The sequence below is a fragment of the Stomoxys calcitrans genome, chromosome 4 (assembly GCF_963082655.1).
Source record: "Stomoxys calcitrans chromosome 4, idStoCalc2.1, whole genome shotgun sequence".
NCBI lineage: Eukaryota > Metazoa > Arthropoda > Insecta > Diptera > Muscidae > Stomoxys > Stomoxys calcitrans.
Window position 1 is genome coordinate 158,703,923 of NC_081555.1, and position 23,013 is coordinate 158,726,935.

Consider the following 23,013-nt stretch of genomic DNA (forward strand, 5'->3'; position numbering starts at 1 on the left):
ACACTTAATGCAAAACTTTAGCCAAATCGGATAAAAATTGCGCCCTCTAGCGGCTCAAGAAGTCAACATTTAGGATGCGTTTATATGGCAGCTATATCATAACATAGACCCATTTACAATCTTAACCTACTCCCACAAATAGGACGTATTCGTGCAAAATTTCATGCGGACAGACGGACGGACAGACTGACGGACAGGGCTTAATCGATTTAGAATGTCAAGACGGGTCTCAGTCCGATGGTGGATATCTCAATGAACAAAATTTTGAAATAGAATCAGGAATCCTATGGTTTTCAATGTGGGTGTTAAGGGTGGTGTATGGTAGATAAGAGAATTCTTGTTTCCTTGAGGTTTTTAAGCTTCTTTACTAAATTTGATGACCGTCAATATCTAATGCCTTCCTTGTGTTAAGATCCGTTCTGCCAACTTGAAATAAATTGCATATAATTATAATGGCATTATAAATGACATAGTGATGGGCAATTAATAAATTAAATTTTAATTTGAATAATCTCAAATGATGGCTTTAATGAAATGCCTTGTCACGCCATGACATGACATGCCATATACAGCGGTCAAAAAAAGTATTCATCATTAGCAAAATTGATAATAAATTCACTTATTTTGGGTAATTGAAGAAAATTTAAAGTAAACAAATAATGCAGTTTTATGCAATAGTTTATTTTTCGTAATATGTTTTAAAATAAATTCAAAAAATAAATTTAATTAGCGCAAAAAATGCAATTTTATATAATAACACCAAAAACAGAACAAAAAAAGTATTCATCATTGATGTGCTATCATCAAAGTCAAATTCAAATATTATTTGGGAATCCCCCTTTTCTGTTTTATTTAGTAAAGGAGGCTTTGCCCTTGACAGCAAATATTTAATTTCATTGAAAATATAGTTTTTGTCAAAATGGGTCGTAAGCAAAACGAGGTTTCTGATGAGGTAAAAGTTTTGATAATAAAACACCACAGGAATGGTTTAACTCAAAAATCTATCAGTGAAATATTAAATAGACCACGATCTACTATACAATCCATCATCAGAAAGTGGACAGAAACGAAAACTGTTGACAATAAACCAAGATCTGGTCGACCAAAAGCACTTTCAGTTGGAGATGTGCGTTGGCTAGTGCGGCAAGTTCAGAAAACTCCGAAGACAAATGCGACCAAATTGAGCCCCCTAGCGGCTCAAGAAGTTAATATCCGAGATCGGTAATATGGAAGCTATATCAGGTTATGAACCGATTTCGACCATACTTGGCTCAGTTGTTGATGGTCAAATCAAAACACTTTGTACAAAATTTCAGTCAAGTCAGATAATAATTGCGTCTAGCGGTTCAGGAAGTCAAGAACCGAAATCAGTTTATATGGGAGCTATAGTATCATGTTATGAACTGATTTGAACCATACTTAAAATAGTTATTAGAAGAAAATATAAAATACCTGGTTCAACATTTCAACCAAATCGGATAAGAATTGCTCCCTCTAGCGACTCAAGAAGTGAACATCCAGGATGGGTTCATATGGCAGCTATATCATAACATGGACCCATTTACAATCTCAACCTACTTCCACAAATAGGAAGTATTTGTGCAAAATTTCATGCGGACAGACGGACGGACAGACGAACGGACAGACGGACGGACAGACGGACGGGCAGACGGACGGACAGGGCTTAATCGATTTAGAATGTCAATACGGGTCTCAGTCCGATGCTTGATATCTCAATGAACAAATTGTGGAATAGAATCAGGTTTTCAATGTGGGTGTTAATCTGGTTTTCAATTTGGGTGTTAAGGGTGGTGTATGGTAGATTCGAGAATCTTTGTTTCCTTGAGGTTTTTAAGCTTCTCTACTAAATTTGATGACTATCAATATTTAATGACTTCCTTGTGTTAAGATCCGTTCTGCCAACATGAAATTAATTGCAAATAATTATAATGGCATTATAAATCACAATTGTGGAATAGAATCAGGTTTTCAATGTGGGTGTTAATCTGGTTTTCAATTTGGGTGTTAAGGGTGGTGTATGGTAGATTCGAGAATCTTTGTTTCCTTGAGGTTTTTAAGCTTCTCTACTAAATTTGATGACTATCAATATTTAATGACTTCCTTGTGTTAAGATCCGTTCTGCCAACATGAAATTAATAGTGATGGGCAATTAATAAATTAAATTTTAATTTGAATAATCTCAAATGATGGCTTTAATGAAATGCCTTGTCACGCCATGACATGACATGCCATATATTTGTAGATAACAAATAAAATCTATTGAATTAAATTTCCTCGAAATTCTCATTATTTGAATCTTTGTGATGTCGCTAATTAATGTTTAGCCAGGATAAGGCAATAGAATACTGAAAATAATTCATTTCCGTCGTGTATATATAGCAAAATAAAATACAAATAGAAATATGATCCCCCCATATAAAGTTTAAGGTACCTACGATAAGGTTTAACATTTCTTCTCTGAGGCTTTGCTTGCAACACACAAAAGATGCTCAAAACATTCCAGGAATTGTAAAAATATTTAAAAATCTCTTGTCTAAATAGCTGGCAGCTTAACATAATGTATGAGCTTCATTTTTAATTTAAGAGTGATTTCTATGCTCCTTTAAAGCTGCCCATTCCTTGGCCTAGAGATAGAAAGCAATTAAGAAAGATTTTAAATGGCATACCCTGTGACGAAGGCATGCAAGGCTTAGGATTGTTGGACTTCTTTTTTTTGCTTTGAGATAACACAGAATAATGAAAAATCACGATTGATGCTGGTTAAGGATTAAAAAGAGTAGGGAAAAATATTAACTTGTCGTTTACAAACACAAAAAAGGGGGGAAGAAACAAGGGATCAAAGGGAAACAAGATAAGGCCGTTAGTTGACATTGCAGTTGGGTTAGGCCAGAAAATTCAGTAAAAGTAGCAAAGGTGACATTGTTGTTCTTGTTGTAGCAGTTTATTGTGTTCTATCTTTCGTCTGCTTGATTCTGTTGAGTGTCAAGACCCAGGAACCCTGCGACTAAGATGCGGTGCGTAAACAGGGATCTGGGTCTGAGTCGAGTGGGTCTGGCCGGGCAGTTAAACAGGTGACGTGTATCGCGCGGTGCCGGGTTACATACATCTTGCACTTCGGCATCAATCCTAGCTCTGTGGGAATTGAGGCGGCTACATCTGCCGGAACGTTATTGAGCCAGAACTACTCTGGTTTGCCGGGGGAGTTCGATTTCTTCGGGTGCAATGGGTGGCGGTCGTTTTCCAAGGACTACATGCACCCGGTAGCCAATTAACGCATCTGCTACCGTGTCTGCTACCGTGTCTGCTACCGTGTCTGTATGAATGTAGTTTAGACCCGCTTGATATGCCGCTTGATCTAGAAGTTCTCTCTACTAGCGCTGAACTTCACGCTCTAGATCATGTAGATCTACATTGAGGCTTCTGGGCGGTGGATATCTACCCACAAGATGATGGTTTGGATGGATTCTGCGATAGCAGCCCAAAAGGTATTGCTTGGACAGCATGTAGTTATGTCTTCGAACAGGTAGGATTTTTGTCTCCTGATGAAGGTGATCCATATGAGAACTGACAGCCCGTCGCAGTTCATAGGGCGGCATTATAACAGATCTGAATATTATACCACTGGCTGTCACAGAGCTGACGAGACCACACTGGCGCTGCATAACTTACCACAGACCGGCCAATTGCTTTGTATGTGGTCAACAAGGTTTCTTTGTCTGCACCTCAAGTGCTGCCAGCAAGTGACTTGAGGATTGCTTTGGCATTTGGGGAGAATATGTATTGGGTTGTCCAAAAAGTAATTGCGGATTTTTTAAAAGAAACTAAATGCATTTTTAATAAAACTTAGAATGAACTTTAATCAAATATACTTTTTTTACACTTTTTTTCTAAAGCAAGCTAAAAGTAACAGCTGATAACTGACAGAAGAATAAAAGCAACTACAGAGTCACAAGCCGTTGAAAACATTTGTCAACGCCGACTATATGAAAAATCCGCAATTACTTTTTGGGCAACCCAGTAAGAGCTGTCAAATGTGACTCCAAGTATTTTGGGACACTTGATGGTCGGAATCATTTCTCCATCGACCATCACAGTCAGCACAGTATTCACCTCACGCGTATTTGTAGTGAACAATGTGGCTGTGGCTGGTGGCGGATATCTTCAGATTTCTTGCAGCGAAATATGAGGCAAGCTCGTTGAGGTAGACGTTAAACCTATCGCAAATGTCATCAATGGGTGGGGGGCCTGATGCCATGATCGTACAATCGTCTGCATATGATACGATCTCTATGCCGTCTGGAGGGGGTGGAATGGAGGATAGGTAGAGGTTAAACAGTGCCGGAGATATCACCCCACCTTGGGGAACTCCCTGTTTCACTCTACGGTGTCATCAATGGGTGGGGGCCTGATGCCATGATCGTACAATCGTCCACATATGATACGATCTCCATGCCGTCTGGAGGGGGTGGAATGGGGGATAGGTAGAGGTTAAACAATGCCGGAGATATCACCCCACCTTGGGGAACTCCCTGTTTCACGCTACGGTGTTTCGACCTTCTATCCCCAAATTCCACAAATGACTGGCGACCACACAGATAATTCGCGACCCATCGTTTCAGGCCTGGCTGGAAGGACGTGTTGGCGATGTCCTCAAATAATTTGGCATGGCTGACGAATGCCTTCGATAGGTCCAGTGCCACGAGGACCGTCCTACAACATGGCCTGGGCTGATTGAAGCCACCGCAAATGTGTGCGGTGATGGCATGCAAAGCTGTTGTTGTGCAGTGCAGTCTGCGAAATCCATGTTGATGCTCGGTGAATGGAAATTCTCCTACGAGGCTCGGGAGGGAGCTTCTTTGCCTCTGGTGAGAGAAGGGAGATCGGTCTGTACGACTCCCTGGAAACTCGGTTTTTTCCCAGGCTTCAGTAGCGGGATCACTCTGCCCATTTTCCAGACATCGGGAACTATAAAAGTGTTCAATGACAGGTTGAGGACAGTGGTAAGGTACTCAACTCCAGGTGAATCCAGATTCTTCAACATCAATGTAGAGATTCCGTCGGGGCCCAATACCTTAGATGATATGGCGCCACGGATGACATTCGTAGCTTCGCCCACGGTAAATTGTGATGGCTGTTCATCGGCTCGGAGACCACGAATAATGGCTCTCCTCCTTGCAATGTCTCTCTCGGGATGCACAAGAAATTGACGGTTGAACAACCTGGCGCATCTCTTCGGGTCATATTGCAAATTTTGCCCATGAACATTCCAGTAAGGAACAGGGGCAAACTTCTCACATATCAATGAGTGCAGTCCAATTCAAGTTTAAGCTCAATAATAAGGGGCCCCCTTTTTATAGCCGAGTCCGAACGGCGTGCCGCAGTGCGACACCTCTTTGGAGAGAAGTTTTACATGGCGTTGTACCTCACAAATGTTGCCAGCATTAGGAGGGGAAAACCACCGTTGAAATTTTTTTCTGATGGTCTCTGCAGGATTCGAACCCAGGCGTTCAGTGTCATAGGCGGACATGCTAACCCCTGCGCTACAGTGCCCTACGGTGGCCTCGTGACCGTGACTGATCTCTTCGGATCAGTCACGGTTATTTCGCCAAAAGTGACTGAGGTCCTGTCATCCCGTCTACCGGGGCTCGAGAGTGACTTAACAGTAGACCACGGTGCCTAAGTTACATTGCTCCAAGTGTTCCAGCCACAAATTCCGCTTATGTTCGTTGACTACCCTGTTTATTTCCAGATTCAGCTCGCTGATTCTGGGGTTAGCGGGATCCATAGTACGAATCCCATCACGCTCGTCTGCAAGTACCACTGCTTGCACTGGGAAATTGGGCCACACTTGGGGTATTCGACCGGCTGGTATAAAGCGAGCGGCTGCTGAGTTAATGATGTCTCGGAATTTCCTCTCGGCTACAAGCTCATCAGAGGGGGGGTGGCAGTTCACTGAAGCACCGATTGGTATACTCTCTGAAGCAAGTCCAATCGGCCTTCTTAAAATTGATAAACGTCCGGATCTCAGATGTTATGAAGTCGGGTGGTCGGTCGATGGTCAGAATTATGGGGAGGTGGTCTGACCCCAAAGAGATGATGCCAGGATACGTCACTCCCGTAGTGAAGTGAGGTCAGAGCAAGATCGGAAATGTACCCACTCCATGCACCGGTTACACCTCACCGACACCGACCGATGATGAAGGCGGCTCTGGCAAATCGTACAGAACCAGGGTCCGGGGTTCTTTTCAATCCCGGCACGGACCAGAGGCGTGCGGAGAAGGCACTCCGGGATGTGCCTCTCCCATGACGAAAAAAGACGAACACGTGACATTGTGCTTACATTAAGTGTTCGCGTACTCAAAAATTAAGGCAGTTCTTACCCTCCTGCAATTTATTGGAAAAGTACGCGAACAGACCTATTATGACCTTAGTATACCTTATTCCTATGCCATTGGACATCACTTAGAATACTAAGACAAAAATCATTTCTAATGTTAGGACTTGTAGTCACTCAGCCAACAAATTATTGTTACTCTACAAAGAGAACCTCTTCAAAATGTTTTTTTTTCCCAGAAATTTTGCTTTCCACCACAACATTTCTAATTTAAATGGCCATTAATTGCCATTTAACTCTTAATTAACATCTTTAATGGCTTTTTTTTCTTATTTTACCTATTTTTGCGGTGATACTCTACACACATTTTACAAGTCGTAAAAAAAAACCAAATATGCAAATTAGCATGAAATGAATGTCCTTTTCGTTGTCCTTCCGCAATGTTGTTTTACAAAATATTTTCCTATTTGCTGAAATTTCCGTTTTTTTTTGTAAGCTTCAGCTGACAGGCGAGAAGGTTTTCCATGCTTTGACTTAAAGAGGAAAGCGAAATAAGTAGAATGAAAAAAATTATGATGGCAAAGGTTAAAAGTGACACTAGAATAAATTAAAAATTCTCCCAAAGTGACCCAATTAATTTTTGTTTTTAATTTACCACATTGGTAATCTAGGATAACATTTTTTTTCTGTAGAAGAAAACAATTAACTGAACAGTTGTCTTTTGGGCTATTTTGTTTTTGGTGAATTGGGAAATGAGTGACTGTTAACTGTTTCCCTAAGCGGCAACAGGAAAATGTTGTGGAAAATTTTTTATAACTTTCTTTATTTCAAAGAAATAAGAACCAAAACCTCTTAGGGTTTTCCATTTTCATGTTCAGAAGATTGAGGAAAATCATTTGAGAATTGTTTTATTAGAATTTGTCATGAAATGAATGAGAAGAAAAAAAGTACCCACCACTATGGATATTAATTATCCTTTTTGCAACCTTCACCATAGGATGGGGGCATACCAATTTCGTCATTCCGCTTGTCACATTGAAATTTTGATCTGAGACTCAAGCAAGTAAAAACATGCTAAGTTCGGCCGGGCTGAATCTTCCATGGATTCTGCGTTAAATTGCAAAAATTGTAAATTTACCCATGAACATTCCATTAAGGAACATGCGGCAAACTTCTCACATATCAATGAGTGTTGTCCGATTCAAGTTTTAAGCTCAATGATAAGATGCCTCCTTTTTATAGCCGAGCCCGAACGACGTGCCGCAGTGCACCTCTTTGTGGAGAAGTTTTAACATCCTCCCAAATGTCGCCAACATTAGTAGGGGATAACCACCGCTGAAAATTTTCATGATGTTCTTGCCAGAACTCGAACCCAGGCGTTCAGCGTCATAGGCGGACATGCTAACCTCTGTGCTACGGTGGCTTCCTCTTCCACGTTAAGTTGCCTTAAACCAAAATTAGTTGAAAGGCATAGTTTTACTCTTCGTATCAAATTTCTGCCAAACCAGACAAAAATAAAAGGTTCTCGGAACCGAACAAGGATAATCGAGAGATGGGTTTATATGGGAGATACATCAGGTTCAAGACCGATTTGAACCGTACTCGGCACAGTTGTTTAAAGTCGTAACTGAACACCATGTACAAATTTTAGCCAAATCGGTCAAAATTGTAGCTTTTAGGGGATCCAGACGTTAAATCGAGAAATCGATTTCAATTTTAGCCTAATCGAACAAAAATTATGGACTCCAGGGGCTCAAGATCTGAAATCGGGAGATCGGGTTATATGGGAGCTATGTCAGGTTAATGACCGATTTTTACCATACTTGGCACAGTCAGTCAGGTTAGCATACTCGCAATCCTATGGTGGTGGATATTAAAAGTATATATGTGTATTCTTGGTCGTCTTGACATTATTGGTCCATTTAGGAAAGTTTGTGTGTCTGTCTGTCTGTCGAAAGTAAATTAGCTTTTGAAGGAATAAAGCTAGGCACTTGAAATTTTGCACAATTGGATATGGAAATTATATCTATATATGGTGCGATTTGGACCACATTTGGTTTTGGGTGTCGGGAGCCGAAATTGGATAATCAATATGGCAGCTATATCCAAATATAGCCCGATCTTGACCTTGCTTGGTACAAAGCTCGACCAGCTTTTCGCAACACATTGTGTAAAATTTTAGCAATATCCTAACGTGCCAAATTTTAACGAAATCGGATAATAATTACACCTTTTATGGGCCCAAGACCCTAAATCGGGATATCGGTGTATATGGCAGCTATATACAAATGTAGCCCGATGTTGACCATACTCGGTACGGATGTCGAGGGGCTTAACGTAACACATTGTGTCAAATTTCAGCAATAACGGATAATAAATGCGATTTTATAGGACCGAGATCTTAAATAGCGAAATCGGTTCATATGGCAGTTAAATCCAAATATAGTCCGATCGGAATCATATGGGGTAAGGGTTTCGAGAAGCCTAACATAGGCCACTGTGCCAAATTTCAGCGAAATAGGATAATAAATACGCCTTTTATGGGCCCAAGACCTTTAAATCGGAAGATCGGCCCATTTGGCAACTATATAAAAAATTTTGTCCAATCGGAACCATATATGGCACAGATATCTAGCAGCGCTACATAGGTCAATGTGCCAAATTTCAGCGAAATCAGATGATAAATACGTCTTTTATGGGTCTAAGACCTAAAATCGTCAGATCGGTATGTATGGGGGTTATATCAAGATATAGTCCGTTATAGCCCATCTTCGGACTTAACCTGCCTATGTATAAAAAAATAATCACTACAAAGTTTCAGCTCAATATCTCTACTTTCAAGGACTGTAGCGTGATTTCCACAGACAGACGGACGGAGGCCAGATCGTTTTAGATTTTAACGACGATCAAGAATATATGTATTAGGGTGGGGCGATTAGTATGGAAAGAAAAACATTTTAAAGGGCTCTTCGCGTTTCTGATTCTTGGGATTGTTCTAAAGAAAAAAGTCCACTAGACCTTAGGTCTATGGTGGAAAGCAAGCCTCCACATTTTTAATTGCAGATTTTACTGAGAAAAAACTGGATTATTAGATTAGTATACCCCCACCATAGGATGGGGGTATACTAATCTGATCATTCCGTTTGTAACACTTTGAAATATTGATCTGCGTTCCCGTAAAGTATATATATTCCCGATCGTCGTGACTTCTTGAGCCTGAATTTTCATCCGATTTGGCTGAAATTTGGAACAGAAACTTGAGTTATGACTTCGAACAACCATGCTTAGTATTATCCTAATCGATGTATAAACAGATAAAGCCCCATATAAACCGATCCCCATATAAACCGATCCCTTTATTTTCATCCGATTTGGCCTAAAACCCTACCTTATGACTTACAACATCCATGCTAAGTCCTAACTCGCCCTAACCCCAAAATGTCAAAAAACAGAAAAATCGGTCGTCCATATCAATATGGGGCTTAAATGAAAGGTATTTGGAAGTAGATTACGAATCTGCCATACAAACTCAGATCGAAGTGTAGGGGGTCACCCCATCCCCTAAAAACTCCCCAAATGGGAGTGACTATGTGAGACTCGGTTTGTTTGTTTGTTCCGTAGAATCAAAAAAGGAAACATAGGTTATATAATTTTTAGATATCGATGGTGGCTGACCCTTCCCTTCCCCTTACACCAAATCCACGAATCTTATATTTACTTTAATGGCCAAGTGACCTCCCCCGAAATACGACCTAAACCCGAAATATTTACCACTACAGTAATAGGGGGCTCAAAAGAAAAGCAAGGGCAAACTTTTCATACATCAATGAGTGCTTTCCGATTCAAGTTGACTTTATCAACGATAAGGGGCCTTTTTAAAGCCGAGTCCGTACGGTGTGCAGCAGTGCGACACCTCTTTGGGGAGATTTTTTTTATATGACCATGCATGGTATGGTACCTCGCAAATGTCGCCAGCATTAAGTGGGGATAACCTCTGCTTTAAATTTTGGATTTGAACGCAGGCGTTCAGCGTCATAGGCGGACATAGGCTACAGTAGCACGATATCCATATTCAGGGCGAAGTGGCAGCGGAGCGGGCCCTGTCCAGCTAGTAGCTCTATATAAACCGGTCTCCCGATATGACTTCTTGATCCGTTAGAAGCCTCAATTTTCATCCGATTTGGCTGGAAAAACCCTTATAACACCATTGCCAAGTTTTCTCCAAATCGGTCAATGTGGTGATATAGACCCCCCCTTAGTACCGATATTCTGATATGACTTCTTGAGAACAAAACAAGTAAAAGCGTGCTAAGTTCGGCCGGGCCGAATCTTATATACCCTCCATCATGGATCGCATTTGCCGAGTTCTTTTCCCGGCATCTCTTCTTAGGCAAAAAAGGATATAAAAAACGATTTGCTCTGCTATTAGAGCTATATCAAGATATGATCCGGTTTGGACCACAATTAAATTATATGTTGGAGACCTGTGTAAAATTTCAGCCAATTCGAATAAGAATTGCGTCCTTTGGAAGCTCAGGAAGTAAAATAGATAGATCGATTTTTATGGGAGCTGTATCGGGCTATAGACCGATTCAGACCCTAAAAACACGTATGTTGATGGTCATGAGAGGATCTGTCGTACAAAATTTCCCGCAAATCGGATAAGAATTGCGCACTTTAGAGGCTCAAGAAGTCAAGACCCAAGATCGGTTTATATGGCAGCTATATCAGGTTATGGACCGATTTGAACCATATTTGACACAGTAGTTGAGAGTAAGAATAAAATACGTCATGCAAAAATTCATTCAAATCGGATAGTAATTGCGGCCTCTAGAGGCTCAAGAAATCAAGACCCAAGATCGGTTTATAAGGCAGCTATATCAAGTTATGAACCGATTTGGACCATACTTGACACAGTTGTTGGATGTCATTACAAAACACGTCGTGCAAAATTTCATTCCAATCGGAAAGGAATTGCGCACTATAGAGGCTCAAGAAGTCAAGACCCACGATCGGTTTATATGGCAGCTATATCAGGTTCGATATCATAACAAAATACTTCGTGCAAAAATTCATTCCAATCGGATAAGAATTGCGCCCTCTAGAGGCTTAAGAAGTCAAGATCCCAGATCGGTTTATATGGCAGCTATATCAAAACATGGACCGATATGGGCCATTTACAATCCCAACTGACCTACACTAATAAGAAGTATTTGTGCAAAATTTCAAGCGGCTAGCTTTACTCCTTCGGAAGTTAGCGTGCTTTCGGCAGACAGACGTACGGACGGACGGACATGGCTAGATCGACATAAAATGTCGCGACGATCAAGAATATATATATTGGGTTGCCCAAAAAGTAATTGCGGATTTTTCATATAGTCGGCGTTGACAAATTTTTTCACAGCTTGTGACTCTCTAATTGCATTCTTTCTTCCGTCAGTTATCAGCTGTTATTTTTAGCTTGCTTTAGAAAAAAGTGTAAAAAAGTATATTTGATTAAAGTTCATTCTAAGTTTTATTAAAAATGCATTTACTTTCTTTTAAAAAATCCGCAATTACCAACCCAATACTTTATGGGGTCCCAGACGAATATTTCGAGTAGTTACAAACAGAATGACGAAATTAGTATACCCCCCATCCTGTGGTGGAGGGTATCAAAATATTTAAAATACAAACTCAGTTAATGAGGGTAAATTTTTAGCGGACACAACACCCTGCCCGGACGAACTTAGCACGATTTTACTTGTTTTTGGACGAACATTGTAGCCAAGACAATAGTTGATATTTCTTTAGTACATCGCAAAAGCATTGGAATGCTCCTTCCTTGTGGCCTTGTGAATGTGCAATTTTAAAATTTACACTTTGACAAGGCCAAAAGTGCCTAAAGGAGCGTTTCAATTCTTTTGCAATGTACTAAAGAGTGCTTAACTATTGCCTTGGCTATAATTTTCCTTTGAGTATTGGATCGAAAATCTCAATGGTTTGGATGTTATAGGTCAAAATATCCAAAAAAAAGTCCTGACAAAAATCTGAGAAAAACTGCAAATCAAAATCAGGAGGCTCGATTTTCACCATAAAAGTATAGCCGAGTGGCCTTTTTTCCTCAGTAGTAACACTACGCAGTTAAAAATAATAAATTGTGAGAGGCAGTACATTACGACCAATCAACCACGTGCAAAATAACAACAATGGTATGCAATAAAAACAACAAAGCGTCGACTGAACGAAGGCACACTAGTTATTCACACTATCCGTGTGCTTCTTTGCGTTGATGCTATGCCCGCGCATAGGAATTTATGTGTGGTTGTGTATTGTTCCCCATCTATGGTTTAAATGGTTCATTGTTTCATGGCCTATGGTGCGTATGAATAACACAGTGTTTGTAATGTTGCGTATACGACGGGATATCCCAAAATAGATGGTTCAATGTGTTTGCTAGACGAATTTAGTTCAATTTAATATGTTAAATGATATGCCAACAAAACGATTAACTATGAAGAATGAGGATGACATAGATTAGGTTGGGGTGCGGAACTTAATCTGCCCTATGCTATACACCTAAGCCTGTAATTGGTTTCTTGTGCGCTCTATATAAAAAAATTAACCTACACAGGCGATGTTATAATACTTCTAAGGGGTAAGGAGCCGAACCAGCTATGAAGAAGAGCCGAAAGGATCTTGCATATGGCATATGACTGGGCTAGACCCAGAGGTCTCAATGTTAACCCAGACAAGACTGAAATGTGCCGGTTCACGAGGAAGACGAAGGTGGGTCAATTTAACGCCCCACGTTTCCTCAATAAGACGATTTTGATATCTGACCAGGTCAAATACTAAGGTGTGATCTTGGACAGGAAAATGAATTAAAAGAGTCAAATTCAGGAGCGTACTGAGAAGGCTCACAGATGTTGGACACTATGTAGACGGGCCGTAGTTTCGAAATGGGTCTTCAATCCGAGGATAGTCCACTGGCTCTATGGGAGCGTGGTTAGACCAATACTTACTTACGCCTCAGTAGTTTGGTGAACTGCTATGGAGGCCACCGTAGCGCAGAGGTTAGCATGTCCGCCTATGACGCTAAACGCCTGGGTTCGAATCCTGGTGAGGCCATCAGAAAAAATTTTCAACGGTGGTTTTCCTCTCCTAATGCTGGCAACATTTGTTAGGTACTATGCCATGTAAAACTTCTCTCGAAAGAGGTGTCGCACTGCGGCACGCCGTTCGGACTCGGCTATAAAGAGGAGGCCCCTTATCATTGAGCTTAAAACTTGAAACGGACTGCACTCATTGATATGTGAAAAGCAAAATTTGCAAAAATTTGTATTTGCTATGGAGAAAAAGTGCAACATAAGAACCTTACAACAGGTTCAGAGAACATGTTGTCTTGGCATAGCGGAGCGATGAGGACCAGGTCCCCTGGGGCACTGGAGACTATTCTAGATTTTCGATCCATTGACATACAGATTATGTGTGAGGCTATCCGACTTAAGACGATGGGAGCAGCTCACACCATCGCCGTAAAATTCAGATGACGATAGGAAACCTGGATGGAAAGGAAGAGGTTTCCGATCGGATACCTGAGACGACATTTGAGGTCGAGTGCGAGGCACTGCTGTCAGCGGCACCCTATTGGATTGACGGATCCTTAGTATTGTCATCTGGAAGATCATGTTACACGGATGGATCAAAGCAAAGGGCAATAACAAACAGGACGGTAAGGCCACGAACAGTCTTGCAGTGTAAGAAGGAGATTAACGCCTTTTCTGAGGATGACACGATCGTCATCGTTTGGGTGCTGGGCCATAGCGGATTTTGGGGGAATGAGAAAGCAGATGATTTGGCGGTGAAGGCCAGAGGACTGCCGGCAATAAACTTGGTTAACCCGCAGCATTTCGTGTTGATGTAGTCCGAGTAAAGGAAGTGGGCGATGAATAAGCATGCAACCCTGTGGAACAGCGAAACGGTCAGAAGGACGGCGAAAATCCTACGGGGGGATCCAGATCGTGAGAAGACGAGGCTATTACTGAGAGGAAGTAAGAAGGAGGTCAGTATAGCTTTTGGTTTCATCGCGGGACACATAGGACTACGAGCTCGTTTATGTAAAATCAGTGCGGCAAGTGATAGCATGTGTAGGGCATGCGGGGAAGATGATGAGACGTTGGAGCATTTCCTTTGTCATTGCCCGGTTTGCCCGTCAAACAGATACCGGCACTTAGGTGGGGACATAACACCAGACATAAACCAAGTAAGGGGCGTGGCATGGAAAACAATTAAGGATTTTCCAAGTAGCACGGAATTGCTAACTTAGATTTTCTTTTTCGAGGTTACTTTTTAGTTCTTAGAGCGCACAACAAGCCGATTACTGGTTTAGGTGTATGTCCATAGTGGCATGGGACAGATTCATATCTACATCCTCTTTTCAACCTAACCTAAACTTAAAAATTTTTTTCAAGCTCTCCGGGCTCACATGATCTTTAATTGTTATTTTATTATACCCACCACCACAGAATGGAGAACATTTATTTCGTCATTCCATTTACAAAACATCGAAATATAAATTTTCGACCAAAATTTACCAATTTCCTGATATATATTTACTATATTTACCGATTTCCCGATATAGGTTCATCAGCCAAAAAAATACGCATTTATTGTGGGGTGCACTAGGCGCCCCGATATTAGAACCGAATATGTTGTAGGAAATATCACTCCTCATTTAGATTTAGTTGTCATAAACACCGATCTCCCGATTTTTAGCCTAAAGTCTATACCATTTGCACTAGGTCTCCCCATATCCGTACCACATATGGCAGATATGAACCATATTTCTTAAGTTCGGAAAAAATGAGCGCTAGAAACTTAGGCAAAAAACGGTTCAGCTTAAACTTAAGCTGAAGGTCAATTATTGGGCCACAGTAGGCTCGGCTACACATATACAGCCTTCATTGTAAACGTTGGATTTCTAATCTAGCTTAAGCTTCTTAATGATGGTGTAATCGGCTGTCTCATTCCCTGCTAATCTTTGATGGCCCGGGTTCAAACAGACCTTAACAGCCTTCCCCATGGTTCATATTCTCTACTTGCATCTTCTAACCAGTCTTGACCAAACATGCTCCAACACCAGAGCCTTCAGCTTCGGTCACGTATATTATAACAGTACGATCGAACCGCTGCTTTCGCATCGAAATCGTATTCAGCATCTTCTGAATAGTAATGAGCTCCGGCTGAAAGATACTACACCTGTCCAGATGCCGATATGACTCCCTGATTCCAAGCTCCAGAGATTAGTTTCATCTCGCTACCTTTACCTTTTTCATATTCCTGGGCGGGGCATAGTTGTACAGAGTCCCGTGCTACACCAGACATCCATAGCTAAGAATTGGCCTTACCACCATCGTAGCAATACAGAGCATCGCAATCGGCCTAAGACTTTTACTTTTTCCTATCTCCTGGGGAGAACATCGGAAAAAAGTCAACTGTGGTTATCCCCTTCTAATGCTGGCGACATTTATGAGGTATTATGACATGTAAAAACTTCTCCTCAAAGAGGTGTCGCACTGCGGGACGCCGTCCGGACTCGGCTATATACAGGGGGCCCCTTATCATTGAGCCTAAATTTGAATCAGACAGCACTCATTGCTATATGAGAAGTTTGCCCATGTTCCCTAATGGAATGTTCATTGTCAAATTGGCATCAGAGAGGGGTTTAGTATCCTTTTGATCCTTTTCTTGAAGTTCCTTCTTCAACTTAATCCCAGATCATGAATCACACCCATATACATGATTTCCGAAGAGAGCTCCGGCTTTATGTCTAGGACATCAAGGACAGTTTTGCCTTAAAAATCAAGTGCACCATCCCCGGCCTAAGCATTCAACTCCTTACTTTCGAGCTGCAACAGTATTAGAGTGCCTTTTGATCCTTTCCTTGATATTTCTTCTACAAATAAGTCTCTAATCAAGAACAAAGCTCACATACTTGGCCGCCAAAGAGAGGGACAGTTCTACCCCATCAAAGGCAGGTCCTCTTAAAAACTCAGCTATCACCTTCTCTGAAAATGAATCGTCCATCCAAATGAAAGTCACCGTAGAGCGGAGGTTAACATTTCCACACGTTCAAATGGAGGCCAACTATGACGCTGAACGCCTGGGTTCTAATCCTAGCGAGACCATCAGCAAAAAAATTTTCAACTGTGATATTCCCCTACTAATGTTGGCAACATTTATGAGGTATTATGCCATATCTTCATTCTCAAATAACATGAGAATTGATAGTCGGAAGGCACTTATCAGGAGATTACATAAAGTGAAGTCGCCCACATCCAAATTTCCTCCGATGTATCCAAAAATTTCATGAAGGGTCCTCTCAATCATCAGACCCTTTGTGTAAGCATGCTGATAGTAACATACCAGTGCAGCGTGGAGACGATCCGTACAACAATTGTGAAGTACTCCCTTCAGGGTCTTTAAGACAACGGATGAGTGACTGATTTGCCTGTAAGGCTTGAGCAGTTAGTAGTTCACTTTTCCCACCTTGTGGTTTAAAACCTACCTTCCGACAGCGAGTCGGCTGGTAGTCCTTGAACTCGTCTCAAAGAGTGGTATGGCATATTGGTCCTTTTCGTCGTCTTGTGTGCTGCCGAAAATTTCGCTTGAAGTGCATAGTGGCCCTAATTCAGAAATGGAAATCAAGGCAACAGATTTTCCTAACTTTCACTCCATGCTGTTGTCATTCTCCTGTCCTTTATGAGTTACAAACGAAACGCAATTTTTCTCAAGTATAGTCTTATCAAAGCAAAAATAATTTCAGTGACAAACAGAGAAGGAAATCCAATAAAATTTTCTCCGCTTTTCCCTTTCTAAGCTTTTTCTCTATCAACTTTTTAATTTTGATTCTTTGATTTAATGTCATTCTCTACACCATCGTCACTCTCAATGTGCATTAAAGTGTTAACAATTTAAATGATTATCCCTTTTGCCTACTTGCAGAAAGAAAAGTGAAAAGTGAAGAATAGAGTGTTGGCAAGTAAGAGCGTTGAAGAAAATTTCCAATATCGATAATGATTACATCAGTGAAAAGTTATAAAAAGCAATAGCCTTTGAAATGTGTGCTCAATAACATGGAGTGATTAAAGAGTGTTTTTTTATTCGTAATATTTAATACAATATTAAGCAGCAAACGAAGAGTGGGAGTGAAAAAAGTTCAAGTAAAATTTTCGTTCATGTTAAGCGCAGATTGTTAATGTTGAAAAATTGAAAATGGTGTCGCATTTAAATAATGTCATCCACCCACTTCTTCCACCAAATTCCATAAAATTGAAGTGTGACTGCCTTTAAAAAAGAAAAAAAACCCGGGCGACGCTTAGCAGGACATCGCATTATCATTTCATCGCCTCTTGGTCGTATTGATACCACATTAAAAACCATCACCAAAGAGCACAGAGCATAAACCACTCTATCCCATGGATAACTGCTTTGCATGTCAGAGATTTACAAGAACACCGAACACCGATTTGGAAAATGGGTAAGTGAAATTGAGGAATAAGATATTCCCCTAAGAACCATTGGGGGTGTTTTTTTTTTCCTTCTTAGCCTTAGGATAGCCAAGCGGCCAAGATTTCCATAATCAAAGTGCCTTGAGGGAAGAAATAGTTTTTCAGCAAATGCTTTTACTTCATTTGTAATCAAGCCACCATTTATCTTAGGACTCTGGTTTTTTTTGCTGCAACATCCTTTTGGGATATTTTCTTATCTTTGTGCTGCTCAAGCATGTTACTGGCCACGCGTTGGCTATAATAATTTCCTAGAAATAGAAAAAAAACAGACATTTTGTTTTCAATTTGTTTGGGTTCTTTCAATAAATGAGGTTCTTAATAGCCCTGGGGACAAATTTAAAAATTAAAAAAAATACACTGAAAAAAACTTCTATTGTAACAATTTTAAATAGAAAAGTTGGAAAAAGTTTTCATTGTCTAGGACGTATGCTATCAAGATCTCCAGGTCATATTTTTTGTAGGTAAATCATAATCAGATTTATTTGAGGTTTTAACAGAATATGTTAACATAGGGTTTTCATATGGATATTGCATGTCATCACAGAAGTCCATATTTCATTTTGATAAGAATTGGGTTATGTAGACTTTTATGAAGTGGGAACAAAATTTTGGCTTTTATAAGGGACGCATTCGATTAGATTGTGCCAAGTGCTACTGATAATGTTAACAAAATTTAGCGCCATGGAACACAGGTAAGCATGTCAACCCGTAACGCTGAATTCTGGGGAGAATATCGCAAAAAAAAAAAAAAATCATCAGCGATGTTTATGACGCTTGGCGCCTGTTTCTTATCGGAATATGCGTTCCTTACAGGTTTTTTTTAGCCATAGTGAAATTTGATTTCTTTAATTGACATTGTCCACCTAATGTCACGATTTTTGAAGCACTGCTCTAAATTTCAGCAATTTTTTTTTAATAAATGCGGTTTTTATGGGGACGAGAACTTAAATCGGAATATTGCTATATATGACAATAATATCCGAATGTAACCTGATATAGACCAAATTTGGGAAGAAAATAAAAGGGTCTAATACATCTCATTGTGCCACATTTCGGAAATCTGGACATCGGTATATGTGACAGATGTATCCATATATAGCCCGATGTTGATCATATTCGGTACGAATGTCGAGTGGCCTAACACAACTCTTTGTGCCAAACTTCCGTGAAATCTTTTAATAAATACACCTTTTATGGGCCCAAGACCTTAAAGCTGGAGATTGGTATATTTGACAGCTATATACAAATATTGACCTATCTGGTCCATATTGAACAGGGATGTTGAGAGGCCTAGCACATCTTACTGCTTCAAAAATTTCAGCGAAATCGGATAATATATGCGGTCTGTCCTTCGGTCTGTCCTTCGGTCTGTCCTTCGGTCTTTCCTTCGGTCTGTCCTTCGGTCTGTCCTTAGGTCTGTCCTTCGGTCTGTCAGTCGGTCTGTCTTTCGGTCTGTCTTTCGGTCTGTCTTTCGGTCTGTCTTTCGGTCTGTCTTTCGGTCTGTCTTTCGGTCTGTCTTTCGGTCTGTCAGTCGGTCTGTCCTTCGGTCTGTCCTTCGGTCTGTCCTTCGGTCTGTCCTTCGGTCTGTCCTTCGGTCTGTCCTTCGGTCTGTCCTTCGGTCTGTCCTTCGGTCTGTCCTTTGGTCTGTCCTTCGGTCTGTCTTTCGGTCTGTCCTTCGATCTGTCCTTCGGCCTGTCCATCGGTCTGTCCATCGGTCTGTCCGTCGGTCTGTCCTTCGGTCTATCCGTACTTCCATCTATCCTTACGTCTGTACTACTTTTATCCTTCCGTTTGTCCTGCAATATGTCTTCGGGTCCGGTCTTTGGTATGTCCTTCGGTGTGTTATTCAGTCTGTCCTTCGGTCCGCTGTTTAGTTCACCCTTCAGATCACCATTCAGTCAGACCTTCGGTTTCTCTTGATGGTCTGTCTGTCCGTCCATTCGTACGTTGTTCCAACCTTCCGATTATCTCTCGATCCGCCCTTCGGCTCGTGCTTCCGTCTGTGCTTACGTCTGTACATACAGCCGCCCTTCCGTTTGTCTTCGGTCTGGCCTTCGGTGTCCTATGGTCCACTTTTTGTTTGTGCTTCGGTCGGTACTTCTGCCTGCCCATCGGTCTGTCCTTCGGTCAGTTCCTTAGTTCACCCTTCAGATCACAATTCAGTCAGACCTTCGGTTTCTCTTGATGGTCTGTCTGTCCGTCCATCCATACGTTGTTCCACCCTTCCGATTATCTCTCGATCCGCCCTTCGGCTCGTGCTTCCGTCCGTACATACAGCCGCCCTTTTGTTTGTCTTCTGTCTGGCCTTCGGTGTGTCCTATGATCCACTTTTTGGTCTGTGCTTCGGTCTGTACTTCTGCCTGCCCATTGGTCTGCGCTTCGGTCTGTTCTTCTGCCTGTCCTTCGGTCTTTCCTTCGGTCTGTCCTTCGGTCTGTCCTTCGGTCTGTCCTTCGGTCTGTCTTTCGGTCTGCCCTTCTGCTTGTGTCCCTCTGTCCGCCCTTTGGTCCGTGCTTCCGTCTGTTCTTATGTCCTTAGTACTTCCGACCTCCCAATTGTCCTGTAATTTGTCTTCGGGTCCGGTCTTTGGTCTGTCCTTCAGTGTGTTCTTCAGTCTGTCCTTCGGTCCACTCTTTAGTTCACCCTTCAGATCACCATTCAGTCAGACCTTCGGTTTCTCTTGATGGTCTGTCTGTCCGTCCATCCGTACGTTGTTCCACCCTTCCGACTATCTCTCGATCCGCCCTTCGGGTCGTGCTTCCATCTGTGCTTACGTCCGCACGTACTGCCGCCCTTCCGTTGTCATATGGTCTACTTTTTGGTCTGCGCTTCGGTCTGTTCTTCTGCCTGCCCTTCGGTCTTTCCTTCGGTCTGTCCTTTGGTCTGTCTTTCGGTCTGTACTTCAGTCTGTTTTTCGGTCTGTTCTTTAGTTCACCCTCAGTCAGACCTTCAATTTCTTTTTATGGTCTGTCTGTCCTTACGTTTGCACGTACTTCCGCCATTCCCTTCATCCCTCTGTCAACCCTTCGATCTGTCTTCCCATCTGTCCTCCGGTCTGTCGTCTGGTCTCTTCTCTGGTCTCTTCTCTGGTTTATCCTCTGGTCTGTCCTCCGGTCTGTCCTCCGGTCTGTACGCCGGTCTGTTCTTCGGTCTGTCCTCTGGTCTGTCCTCTGATCCGCTCTTTGGTCTATCCTCTGGTCTGTCCTTCGGTCTGTCTTTCGGTCTGTCCTTTGGTCTGTCCTCCGGTCTGTCCTCCGGTCTGTCCTCCGGTCTGTCCTCCGGTCTGTCCTCCGGTCTGTCCTCCGGTCTGTCCTCCGGTCTGTCCTCCGGTCTGTCCTCCGGTCTGTCCTCCGGTCTGTCCTCCGGTCTGTCCTCCGGTCTGTCCTCCGGTCTGTCCTTCGATCCGCTCTTCGGTCTGTCCTCCGGTCTGTCCTTCGATCCGCTCTTCGGTCTGTCCTCCGATCCGCTTTTTGGTCTGTCCTTCGGTATGTTCTTCAGTCTGTCCTTCGATTCGCTCTTTAGTTCACCCTTCAGATCACCATTCAGTCATTCCTTTGGTTTCTCTTGATGGTCTGTCTGTCCGCCCATCCGTACCGTACCGTATTCCATACTTCCGCTTAGCTATCGGTCCGCCCTTCGGGCCGTGCTTCCGTCTGTCCTTACGTCCGTACGTACTGCCGCCCTTCCGTTTGTCTTCGGTCTGCACTTCGGTCTGCCCTTTTGTCTGTCCTTCGGTTTGTCCTTCGGTCTGTCCTTCGGTCTGTCCTTCGGTCTGTCCTTCGGTCTGTCCTTCGGTCTGTCCTTCGGTCTGTCTTTCGGTCTGTCCTTCGGTCTGTCTTTCGTTGTCCCTCGGTCTGTACTTCAGTCTGTTTTTCGGTATGTTCTTTAATCCCCCCTTCAGTCAGACCTTCAGTTTCTTTTTATGGTCTGTCCTTCTGTCTGTTCAACGGCCTGTCCTTCGGTCTGTCTTTCGTTGTCCCTCGGTCTGTACTTCAGTCTGTTCTTTAGTCCCCCCTTCAGCACACCCCTCAGTCAGACCTTCAGTTTCTTTTTATGGTCTGTCTGTCCTTACGTTGGCACGTTCTTCCACCATTCCATTTATCCATCTGTCAACAATTCGGTCTGTCTTCAGTTCTGTCAACCCTTCGGTCTGTCCTCCGGTCTGTCCTCCGGTCTGTCCTCCGGTCTGTCCTCCGGTCTGTCTTCCGGTCTGTCCTCCGGTCTGTACTTCGTTCTGTCCTCCGGTCTGTCCACCGGTCTGTTCACCGGTCTTTCCACCGGTCTGTCCTCCGGTCTGTTCTACAGTCCGTCCTTCAGTCTGTCCTTCGGTGTGGTCTTCGGTCTGTTCTACGGTCCGCCTTTCAGTCCGATCTTCAGCTGCTTTTTATGGTCCGTCTGTCCTTTCGCCCTTCCGTTTGTCGCTCTGTCTACACTTTGGTCTGTCTTCTGATCCGCCCTTCAGTTCAGTCTTTCCTTCGATCCTCCCCTTGATTTGCCTTTCAGTCCAACCTTCGGTTCCTTTTTATGGTCCGTTTGTCCTTATGTTCGAATGTACTTCCGCCCTTCCGTTTGTAAGAGGCTTTCAGAGGCTAAACTAGAGAAGGGACGTGGAAGGAAATTATCAAAATAGGGCAGAATGCGTTCAACTCATGTCGCAGCTCGGGCTTGGAACGAGGACGGTACATTGAATGATTTCGGTGGTGGTTCGACCGATTATGACATCGGGCAGTGGACAATAGTGCTCTTCGCCGAATGACCGAGGAGTCAGTGGGTACTGTGGCGGTGCTGATCTCTGAAGCAAAGAAAAGTACCGTGAGAGGGGCTTCGAACTCAATGCATGATCTAAGGCTTTTCACTATTATGTTGGATGTGCTTCAATGAAGATTGCCGTGAGACTGAGAGAGTTTGTAACCTGCTGTTCCTCAAAAAATGTCCATTTTTCTGTTCTGCTGGGGAATGGGGCGATGCAGTGTGGTACGCGATGGGCTGTTTATCAGGAAAGTGTTTCCTTGATGACGGTTTGGAAATCGTCGCTTTCGGTTGGGTATAGCATCTTTCAGGCGGAAATCTTCGCAGTCCTGAAGGCCATGAGCGGTTGCCCGATGGGA

At 42.5% G+C, this 23,013-nt stretch overlaps 1 protein-coding gene across 1 annotated transcript in view; it reads right to left on the minus strand.

The window, feature by feature from the left end:
* Positions 1–21,998, minus strand: part of LOC131997059 (uncharacterized) — a 42,010-nt gene extending 20,012 nt beyond the window's left edge. The window contains exons 1-3 of the mRNA XM_059367331.1: positions 21,978–21,998; positions 21,581–21,771; positions 19,212–19,328 (exon numbers count right to left, since the gene is read on the minus strand). Of these exons, the coding sequence (XP_059223314.1) occupies positions 19,212–19,328; positions 21,581–21,771; positions 21,978–21,998 (329 nt within the window). The remainder of the gene's footprint in view (positions 1–19,211; positions 19,329–21,580; positions 21,772–21,977) is intronic.
* Positions 21,999–23,013: the final 1,015 nt, after the last annotated feature.